The 12331-nt window shown below is 34.7% G+C and overlaps 1 protein-coding gene across 1 annotated transcript in view; it reads left to right on the top strand.

Moving 5' to 3' along the window:
- Positions 1 to 12331, top strand: part of stac (SH3 and cysteine rich domain) — a 45508-nt gene that overhangs the window by 16600 nt on the left and 16577 nt on the right. Inside the window, exon 3 of the mRNA XM_056477778.1 lies at positions 7169 to 7269. Within this exon, the coding sequence (XP_056333753.1) occupies positions 7169 to 7269 (101 nt within the window). The remainder of the gene's footprint in view (positions 1 to 7168; positions 7270 to 12331) is intronic.

The following is a 12331-nucleotide window of genomic DNA, read 5'->3' as shown; positions in this document are numbered from 1 at the left end:
TTACATTAAACATATAATTTTTATTTACATTAAAATGATTATTTACATTAAAATATTACAGTAGACACAATAAATGCACTGTTTAAAATAATATGTACAAGATATGCAAGAGTCATTTCATTTAGAGGAGATACTGCTTTTCTTTTTTTTTTTTTTTTGAAAAAAAAAAAGATTTATTTTGTTTCCAAAAGTGCAAGTTATTTATTTTCCCTTTTTTTATAAGAAAAAAGTGACTGTTGGTTTTAGGCAATCTGTGTTTTAATTTCAGTTGTTCAAAGTTGATGTTCAATAAATAATCATAGATAGTAGATAGTGTGTGTTTCCTTCAATTGTTTTACAATCAAGTAATGCACCCTTCATTCAAAAATCTCTCACTTGTAATATGTGAGCGTATTTACTGTACAAAGCCTGTCAGTGAACTATGATGGCAAAAAAATTAAATAAATAAAATAAAATTATTGTTCATTAATTGTAATCGTGTTAAAATCTTCAATCAATCAAGATTTTGATTTTAGGCCAAAACGCCCAGCACTAACATTCATCATAAAATAGAAATTATTCTATTTTCAACTATTTTATTATATTATTCTAACAGATTAATTCAATTGTGTCAGTATTTTCTGCAGTTTCACTTGAAAAACTATTTTTTTAATTAATTGGGAGATCATTTTAATTGAGTAAAAAAACTGCAAGTATTTATATATTTATATATAAATTTTATATATTAGAGTATACAACCAATGGACGAGCTCCCAATTTTATGTTACGCACCGTCTAGGGATGGTGAACATCATGAAAGACAAGACAACAAAAGTGAAGTCAAAGATTTATTGGGGTTAGAATTCGGGAGTTGACAAGGCCAAAATAACAAACAAAAATTCCTTTATGTTAAATCTGTAACTCAAAAATAAAAGAAAAGAAAGTACAATTCACCACCCTAACTACCTAACACAAAAAACAGAGGTCAAAAAGGTTTTACAAAGAAAATGGCGTCAAACTCCTTACTATCCCAATAAATATACTATTTACAAACCATTTACAAAACAGGCAATCATATTTAAAGGACAATCCAAAAAAATCAATGTCAGCAGGCAACGAAGGTCAAACAAGCCAGTGGAACAAAGTATCATAAACAAAACTAACACAAAAAGTACTCACAAATCTCAATAGAATCTCAGTAGTCACACAAAACAAAAAGTACTCACAAATCTCAATATTCAGACTTAACACATACAACTGACCTATACCACATACAAAAGTATCAACAAACACAAAGCAAGTGACCAAAAACAAGATGGCTGCCAAGGAAGTAGTGTCATGGCTTTTTAAAACACTGTAGGCCAATCAGGAACAAGCAAGCTGGAAATGGGCAATTAGATGTGTTCTAAGCAAAACAGAAAAGACAGATGAGACAAGACCAACATAGGGTTGTAACAAAAGTATTTAAAACTATTTTTCTGGTTGAAAATATTTTCACTGTTAAACATTGCAGGTGAATTAGAGGGATAGTTAAATCAACCATTTAAATTTACTCTCATTTACTAACCCTTGAGTTGTTACTTATTACTTATTTAAAAAATGATAATAACTGTACAGTTATAGTAGAAAAAAGACTGTAAAGTCACTGGGTACCCTCTACTGTTTGGTTACCAGCATTCTTCAAAATATCTACTTCTTGTGTTCCGCAAAAGAAAGAATTTCACACAGGTTTGGAACAAGAGGAGGACGAGTAAATTATGACCAAATTGTTTAAGTAGTCCGCATGTAAAAGTGTGCCTTTTCAAAAAGGCCAAAATTGAAGAAACACCCACTAAACACCCACTCAGCTGTGTGGGTAACAAAATGAAAGGACAAATGTTTTAATGATCCATCGTGCAGCTGTAAAGATATTTATTTACTGACCATGAACTGACTGTGTGCTTCATCAGAATAAGATGATTAATTCATGGTATTGAGTCTATTGCAAAATGTCAGTCATCAATTTACAAAGCAATTTCTGGATGGGAGAGCTGCATGTTTTTCATGCTGATGTTCTCTCTCATGTTTGGCTGGAGCCGAGGCATCTATTTCTAAAGACACTGAAGCCACGCTGTATTTCAAAGCACAAAAGAAGGCTTAGCACATTGGGAATATGGTTGGCTGTCTGTGTGGGTGGATTCTCATCCCATTGGGCAACTGATGACATTAGCAACATTAAAATTAAGTCTGCATAACATCCAAGTGCTGTTGAATGCTGAAATATATTTCTCAGTTCCTTCAGGCCAAATAAATCCTAAGATGAAGTCCAAACATTTCGTGACTTTGACAAAATATTGTAATGTATATTTCAAGGAAGTTACTGAAGCCTGGTGTAAAATACTGCTCTGTCATTTTTCATTTCAGTAAAATTTTTATTTTGAGTTGTTGTGTTACCTCTCAACTCGAGAAAATCACACATTCAACCATTAAAGATGCATTAAAGATTTTTTGCAGAGGCTGAAGTGATCAGCAGAGGGATGCATGAGAGAGTCTGGACTGGGCATGTGATGTTTGATTAATCGATGGACGGCTGGAAGCAGCTTGTTGTAGCAGACAGGGGCAAATGAGCCCTGTGACACAGTCATTCTCACAGCCGCAGGGCCTTTTGTTTTCACCCTATTAATCATTTCACATTCGTGTGTCATTAATCAAAGCAAAAGTTGCATCTAGCAATTTAAATCTTAAAGCTACTCCAAATCTGAAAATATATTAGTCGCTGCTCTTAATTAAAAAGCGTTGATTACCCCCCCCCAAAATCTCTTTCTATGAGGAATATATTTTGAAAACTGTCCACACTGTGAAAGTCTGAAAAGATGTTTGTTTGGACCTCTTTTGGGTTCATTGAATTTTCAATGTATAGATATTTCTCATAATAGCATCTTTTGTATTCCACATAAGAACCAAATCATACAGTTTTGTAAAAAAAAAGGGTTAGTAAATGATGACAGAGTTTAAGTTTTTCTTTTTTTTTGAAGGGCTGTTCACCCAGAATGCATTTATATATTCCACTCTAACACTTGTTTTTCTATAGAAATGTGCAACACCGATGTGTTCTGCTGTTGTATTATGTCATGTGTCTTTCACAGCATCTTACACTTACCACTGCATTTCATAAATAGAGTTAGAAAAATAAGTAATGCTGTGCAATAATAATTGTCTATGGTAATATTAATTGTTGCTTTAACAGTGTGTAATGTTATTAAGTATGTGCAAAATACAAACCAAAATATTAGATGATGTCAATGATCCTACGTACAATTCAAGTTATGCTTAGCATCTAAATGAATCAGCTGTTTTGAGCAAATCTGTTGAATTAGTAATGATTTTGTGAATCGCTTATTAAGACAGGTACTTGTTGCTACCTACTAATGGTTTTAGTGTCATTTTTATATATCCATGACAGGCCTAAATCAGCCTATAGGGACCAGCAGAAAACTCTCTTCAAAAGATTTGTTAATTGATTGTTATCAGAAACAAATACAGTAGTGTTTTATGTCATTACTGCACATCCGACTTTTACACTGCCTGTGTTTTTCAAAGGAAAAACGTGGTCTGGGTAAATGACAGCAGTGCTTCCCACACATAGACTTTACTCGGATGGGCCGCCCAGGTATATTAACGGCCACCCAAGTATATTTAGTGATTACTATATTTAGTTTTAATGTTATTATTGTCCTTTACATTTTTTGTATCCACCCAATAACCAAACATCGGCAATCATTTAAGTAGTGGAAAATCTTCTCTCGTTTACTGGTTTCATTCTGTGTGCGCGAGACCTGTCAACACTCCCACAGGCAGTCTCACATGCTCTACAGACCCACAGAGGCATGCCTTTTTGGGACAAAAAAAATGTCCGGGATTCAACTTTTGGTTTCACTTTCTAAAGCTCGAATATGTTTTTGCATCACCTTTTTACTTAAGCCTACTTTCACTTGGCTTTGCAGATGACTGTTATTTATTTCTCATTTGCTGATTATTTGATTAATTTCATGATGTTGATATATTACATAGCCAATTTTATATTCATATCTAAAATGCTTTGGCATTCAAGGTTGCTTTGAACTTGAAAGAGAGAAGCAAATTTGACCTCTCAGTGGGTGCAGATGGCTCCTGAATAGCATAAAAGTAAGAAAAAAGTCTTTTTTTTTTTACTTTAACCCATTAAAAACTGTGTGTAACAGTGTATAATAAATACAATTATTGTTGAAAATTAAACTATGTATTGTTTGTCACATATAGTTAAATATTTATGTGATTTGGAGAAATGGTGTGTTTCAATTCGGCTACCACTTCAAGTATATTTCAAACCTGTGGGAAGCACTGGACAGTAAACATGTTTACTTTAAAATTCAACATGGAAAGAGCTATAAATGAAGTCATGTTGTCATGTATGACCACCCTTTTCTTTTTCAACACATGGAAGAACTGTAATACAAGAGGGATTTTCTCCTGTAATTTTTTAGCTTGCCAAGGTGGAGCTGGCAAGGTGTTCGGTAAGTCTGTTCCGTTTGATGATGAATTGAGCTCTTTAGAAACCCAATCCAACTCTGTTCGCCCACCCCCGACCCCAGCCCACCCTCGTCCTGCTTCTGCACTCATAATGACTTCTTCAGCACTCCCAGGAAATGCATATGAAGAAGAAGCTCCTCATATGCTTGCCAGAATGATGCTTGATACAGTTTTTCCTCAGAGCGATCAATCTCAATCCGCTTACTTTGTGAACGAATTGTTTTTCTGATGTTTCTTGTTACAGTCATGAGAATATTTTTATTCTATGTTTTGCGCTTTGCTATATGCATGTCGTTGTTATAAAGGGTAAACGAGGGTTTGTTTTATTATCGAGGTTTAAAGTTAATGGAAGCTTCTAGAAGAGAGTAAAAGGTTATTTTTACCAGTAGGTGGTTTTATTTTTCAATAAGTCTGCTCTCTCTCAGAAAACCGCTGGAAAGATGATTATAATTTCAGTAATTAGTATTTATTGACTCACCACAACAAAATCTGTTTATGTTTAAACCACCTCTGTGCAGGATTTTAATTTCTGAGAAGCAATTAGGCCTGATTAATTCTCCATTACCCAAAGATCATACAAAGACAGTAATTGGTGCGAAAGAGTAGATATTTTTGTTGTTGTTATTGAATACATTAAGCACTAGCTGTAAGAAAGAAGAGTGATTTAATGTTAATGTTTTCACATATCATTGGTGGAGCATTTAGAAGAGTGTTTCATCATTATTTAATTGCGCCAGAGTGAAGTGCAGAGAATGTTTGTTGTCCCTTGGTGGATTTAGCTGTCATTTTGAATTCATTTTAAATGCAATGTGATCAAATGTTTTGTTATGAACATAATATTATGTACAAATATTAAAATCAAGGAAATTACACTCTTCTATCACTCTTCCTTCTTCATTCCTTCCTCCAAGTTCTTTTCATGAAGTTTTTGAATCAGTAAAACAGCATTTCTTGATATGTGTCCTGAGCACCAGGTGTGGTGATATCAAACTGTGAAATTGAGCAAACAGAAGAACGCAATTGCATTAAGAGTGCTGTTTTATTAGATGACGTCTTGTACAAATGTACGCTTTGCTCTTGTTTGTCTTCAGCTGTTTCTGTTCAATTCAGCATTAACACCTGCTTTTCTGTTTCCAGTTCTACTAATAAGTTTGAATTCTGCAAGTGTTTCTGGGACTGCGAATCCCTAATTTGATGAGCTACTTTTAAGAGATCTTTTATTTTAGGCATAAGAAATGGAAACTGAAGCAACCTAAACACTTGCAGAATTGCTGCCCTTTAATGTTTTAACCCTTTAGTAACAAAATGCATAACACAGTTATTTGAGATTACATGTTAAATCACATTTAATAGTGAATGAAAATAAGGAAACAGTTGATCTTAATAATACTGCTTGTCAATTACCATGTATTTAATAATCATGCGTTTTGCAATAATGCACATTTTCATTTATTTATTTTTTAAAGATACACTTTTATAAATACACAAGTTATTCCAAATGAACAACATGCACTGTAAACCCTAATAAGTTGATTCCCTCAGTTCGTTTGAGTAATGGGAACTTAACAACTCAATTATTTGAGTTGACCAAATGTGGTCTCTTCATTGAATTAACTTAAATGTTTAAGTCCAGATAACTTAAAATGGCTAATAGATTAAACTTCCTCATTTTTCAGCTTTTAAATTCTTCACTTCAGGGCCGTTTATATCGAAGTTTATATTTAACTGCACCATGTTAGTGTTTAACTGCACCATCTAATTTTTCAAGGTGGGTCGTTAGCCAACGCTCAACCCCCAACCTGGAGGACCAGGACATACACATATACACTACCCACAATTTAGCTTACCCAACTCACCTATAGCACATGTCTATTGGATGTGTGGGGGAAACTGGAGCACCTAGAGGAAGCACGGGAAGAACATGGAAACTGACCCAGCCGGGGCTGGAACAAGTGACCTTCTTGCTGTGAGGCAACATTGCTACCCACTGCACCACCGTGTTGCCCCTGCGTGTATATCAATTAATAAAATTGTATATAAGCATTTAAATATCCACTGACTAATTTATTTTTTCTCTTTCGCCAGATAGTGATTGTGTAAGATAGTGATAGTTTAGGTAGTGCCTCTGTCCTGCTGCCCTTTAGCAAAATTCAGCATCACAAGCAAAATGACCACCTTGTGTCATATAACATATATCGACCAATCAGCGTGGTTGTCAAGGCAGAATTTCAAGCGCAACAAATCGTTTTAAATAGAGACATGGTGAATCATTTAAAGAAATTAAAATGTTAATTTCAGTGAACTTAAAATATGAATTAAAAGGTTTTGCTGCCTAATGACAAAACTTTCGATGCCAAAACTTAATATCTTAACTTATCTAACTTAATAACTTAACAAAAAGTAATATTAAGTTATATTAACTTAATATCTTTAGTGATGACATCAATAATAAATTATATCTTTAGTAATAACGGGGTTTACAGTGTGAAAACTTATAATTTCACAAAATAGTGTGGAAAAAATTCAATAAAAAATGGTTCTTGGAAGCTTTATTTTTAAGAGTGTATCTTTCATGTTCAACATATTTGTTTTCTGAAGATTTTTAAACCTGATATTAACTCAATATGATCTCGATTGCTAGGCACCAATGCTAAGCTGGGCCTTCGGTGCAAAGCCTGCAAGATGGGAATCCATCACAAGTGCCTGGATGGAGTTGGACAGCAGAGATGCATGGGGAAACTGGTGAGATGTTTGTTCTCTATGTGAATTGAGTATTTGATACTATGTTTGTTTTTGTTGATATTTGGATAATCTTGAAACTTGAATGTGAAGCTAAACAAGTATTCATTGGTGTATATACTGGCCAGTGTTTGTTTTCTGCATCGAAGAAGCTTAAAATTGATACTGTTGCAAAGAAAATACCCTAAAAGCAGCTTCATACTTATAATATGTTGTAGCACTTTCCTGGTGTTCCTTTCTGGGAGTAGGTGAAGATTTGTAGTGTGTGAGTGTTAAGATATGTTACTCTTCGCAGTGATATTTTTGGTTATTTGAAAGTGTGATTCATCAGTCTGTCTTTTGCTTCTGTGAATTGGTGTGTGAGTATGAATGTTAATGATCCTCCAGTGTGTACTAGAGAAAGTGAGATAGAGGAAGGATGGGATAGTTGATACGCAATATCAGGATGCATCTATCATGTAAACACCTCTGTGCTCTACTCAGGGGACCCACAAGTCATGACTCTTCAGGGAAATTCACACGCCCCCGACACACACTAAAAAAATGGCAAAAAGGAAAAAGAGTGCTAAAATTTCCATTGGTTTTCCCATGGCTTCAGTGCAGAACAGGAGTGAGTCAGGTTTCTCAGAGAACGATTGACCTTAAAAATGAGTTTACAGCTTTCTCAAAAACCTTTTCGCATGTGGAACTAAGAGTCACGAAGAAAGTCATAGAATCACTCATTTAAATCAGTCATAAATAAAAGTCAAGAAGGAGGAATGCAGTAGTAAAGTCATTGAACTCCTTTAATCTGAGTGAACACTTGTAGAGTCTTAAAAAGAAGTTTTCTCCAAAAAAACATTAATCAGCCCAACTAGTTTTAATATGAATGTTAAATGTTTTTTGAGCAGCAAATCAGCATATAATAGTAATATCTGATGGATCATGTGACAAGACATCTGAAGAGTGTAGTATTACTTATGTTTGTTATTTGCCATCACGAAAACGAACAGAAATAAGAAAATGCAATAGAATACAGATATAAAAGAAATTACAATAGAAAACAGTATATTGCTATTTTACTGTAATGCTACCTTGATAAGTATAAGACATCTTTCAGAATCATTTAAGAATCTTGCTGAGCCTAAACTTTTTCATGCTAATGTATTGTATTTATACAATATTGTATATTCTATTTGTTGGCAGTAGTTCTGCTGATATAAAGCATTCTGGTGTTCAGACCAACCTGAGTTTGATTCCTGGCTTGAGGTCCTTAGCCGGTTCTTTAATTTCCTGTCTATTGTCTTAACTAAATAAGAGGTGTAAACCCTCCTTAAATATAATTTTAAAAATACTGTATTAGGGTTGGGTCGATAGACTATGCCACCGTCCATCGCCGATGGCTGAAAGACATCACGATGCTGAGCCAACATCGGGATCCTCCGCCCCGCCCCTGTCGCAGCAGCAACCCACACACGGTCCCATTTACACTAATACGTCTTCATTTTAAAATGCCATTTTAGAAAGAAAACAATCCACGCCCACACTGGCGTTTCATCTAGCATTTCTGAAAAGCCCTCCTTCCACACTATACCACTGAAAAGGCACATCACGTGACCACTCACACACACTCTGTCATGCGCTGTAGTGTATGCACGCATCTGAGCTCCAGCAGTCAGCGGGCGCTTTGAGCACAAAACCCCAGAGAGCAGTGCATGTCGGACAGTTTATCAGGGATGTACTCACTATAGCTGTTAAACGTGATATTTAAATCATCTTGTCTCTATCTAAGGACTCTTCGGTCTTTTGAATCTATCAAGTAACGTGTCACAGCGTCAGTACACTGCTTCAATCTTTCGCTTTCACGCTTATACTTACTAATTTTAGTGAAAACCTCAGATACTGTTGGTTGGTTCCTGTTGGTTGTGCACCTTTTTACCAACCAAGTTTGTCAACACCATTACAACACAGACCACTCTGTAGGCCACAAATAATTAATTTGTTGTGAATGAATTAATTATTCATAAATAATTAATTCACCGCCGACTACAACGACAATGCTATCGTCCATCGCGATGTTTCACATTAGACATCTTATGATGCCAAATTGTTCGACATCGCCCAACCCTATATTGTATACAGTATGTAGCCCTGGACTAGGCATGGGCCGGTATAAGATTCTGACAGAATGATAACCTTGGATAAAAATATCACAGTTTCACAGTTTCACAGTATTGTGACTACTGCTCTAAAATAAGTTCTATTAAAATGTCTGGGTAAAAAACTAAAACTTTTCCCCTATTGAACACAATTTATTTTATTTTGAGAAACATTTTAAATATTTTGGAGCAGTAAACATATCAGGCTAAATAATTCAAATGAATCATTGACTTCTGCTGTCTTCGTTTGTTTAAAAAAACACACATTTCTTTATAATTTAAAACAGCATCTTTGGATATCTTTTCTGCTGGAGATATTGTTGTCCTAAAAAACGTAAATAAAAAATCTAACACACAACTTAGGAACAGTATAGTAGAAAAATTTGGCGGCTTTAAAACCTTGACTTTTCCATGCCATGTCCCATGCCTACCCTGGACCATAAAACCAATCATGAGTGTCATGAGTGTCAACCATTCATTCATTCATTCATTCATTCATTTTCTTTTCGGATTAGTCCCTTTATTAATCCGGGTTCGCCACAGCGGAATGAACCGCCAACTTATCCAGCACGTTTAACTTTTAAAAAATTTGGAAAGGTGACTAAATACATTTTCCATTGATGTATGGTTTATTAGGATTTCAAAATAAAGTCTTAAAATTGCAGATTACTAATCAAAAATTACATTTTGATATATTTATGGTTGTAAATTTACAAAATAATAAGTTTGACTCTGTGGTTGTCTATTCGTACAAATATTACCATGCAATTTAAGACTGTCAAATTTGATGATTAAATTTACAACCAGATTTGCTATGTAAGACAAATTATCATGACATTGCAATTTTTAAAAGCGTGAATGGGTTTGTAATTTTACTGAGAGATTTTACTTACAGTGGGCAAATAAAAGACACTTGGAGCAGCAAATTAATGTCAACAAGTAAAGCCAATTGATGCTAACAACACTGATGCAAAATTGGTTAAGAAATATTTATTGTGGATGCATTAAAGATGCAAATATCAGGTTGCATTATTCATTTAAAGAAACACTCCATTATTTTTGAAAACCGACACATTTTAAAATTCTCCTACACTGTAAAAAAATCTGTTTTTGTGTTTTCCGTCTATTTACGGTTGTGAATTTCATAATGGGACCTTATAATGGGATCTCTGTTCTGTATACTCTTGATGTTGAAAATTCAACTCTACAGTTTAACAAAGGGACTTTTATTGACATTTTAGTAGTTTGAAATGATATAATGTAAAAGAAAAAATAAAGAGAAATAAATGTGTAAAAGAACAGAAAATGTGTTGGCAGCTTATTACAAGATTTCTGCAACATAAAATACAACACCAACCCAGACAATATAACACTTTAAACTATTAAAGATGTTCATAAAAGTCGATTTTTTCCAACTTTTTAAGGTTAAAAGTTGTCAGAAGAAAGATCAAGGTCTAATAATGTGATTCAAAAGAATAAATAATAAAAAATAAAAGCATGAATCATAAAATAAAGAAAACTGTTAGTGTAGAGTTAAACAATTGATGTTTTACCCATTTTTTAAGAGTTTCTTGATTATTACATTAGAACGAGACTATAGTTCCTAGACATATCAGTCAACAAGATAGCAACTTTTCATTTTTAGTTGGTCTTTGTACACAATGTAACTACAGAAACAGAAGGGTTAAGATTTTAATAGTAAAACTATTTGGCTATTTTTGAGTGAGATGCTAATGGTCTAATCCGATTGAATGCTCTATGCCAAGCTAAGCTACAAGTGCTCCCGCCAGACAGACAGCTGAATGGATTCAAAAATGCTAAAACTCGACTGTGAAGAAAAAAAAGTGGAGAGTTCCTTTAAATACTCTCCTACCATAAAATCTGCAATATATTTGCCTAAAATCCTTTCACTTTAGACTAACTCTCTGTAAGTTCTCGCGTTAAAATCAATAGTCCTAATATCAATGTACTGAGAACTTTGGGCAAAATCTTTGATCAGTGTTTTGATTCCTAGAACCAAACACTTCTGATTCTATTACTATGCTATGAGGTCATCAACACAGGAAATGGAAAAAGCACTGTGCTTCAGACTGTGTGGTGGGTTGAGTCTGGAGTTGTACAGGCCTCCCCGATGATGATGTAGTGGACTCTCGCAGATGGAAAATATGGCTGTGGGGGGTCAGGATTAAAAAGAGAACAACTCCCCGCAGGATTCAGCTCTAATTCCACTTTTGCTCTATTTTTATACTCTGTTTATTTCTTTTGGCTTGTCTGATCAGTGAGAACCTTTGAGCTGTACGAGTGCTTTTCTACCAGCATGACATGAGCTCAGTCCTGGTTGTTGTTAGTCAACCATTAAAACCCCCATTATGTGCCAAGCGAACGTCGCATGGTGTGGCTATTATTGTTCTTTTGGTTGATTAAACAAATTAATCACATGGAAGTTTATTTCGGTTGGCTCACTTCAGTCTTAGCGGGTGCGTGCACCCTGACACTGTGCACTTGTGTTAAATGCATTTATTAGCATCTACTTCATGTCTCTTTACACGCTTCCTCCATTGAGCTCTTGGAGAAATGTGACGTAGCAGCACTAGAGAGCTCATCTCTGGGTTCAAGTGGTACTTAAATTAGTCTCCAACCCCAGTCGCGGCTAACGATGAAGTCTTCAAAGCAGATTTCTGATGCTGATTGAGTAGACACCCTGCTTGGATTTAACACAACAAATACAAATAAGGGCATGGCGAGCACAGCGAGTCTTTTGCAAAGGCTGTGTATTTGCTCCTTGATGCTAAATATAATGCTGAAAGTGCTTGTGTTTTAATCATTTAAACCAACGAATCCCTGTGGAAATTTGTCTTATGAGGATATAATCACTCAAATGAGTTTAGACGCTATAATCCAGTTACTTTACTCATTAAGGATCATTT

Source organism: Danio aesculapii, chromosome 17 (assembly GCF_903798145.1).
Source record: "Danio aesculapii chromosome 17, fDanAes4.1, whole genome shotgun sequence".
Lineage (NCBI taxonomy): Eukaryota > Metazoa > Chordata > Actinopteri > Cypriniformes > Danionidae > Danio > Danio aesculapii.
Note: the sequence above shows the minus strand (reverse complement) of the source record. Positions and strands in the feature narration are given on the sequence as shown.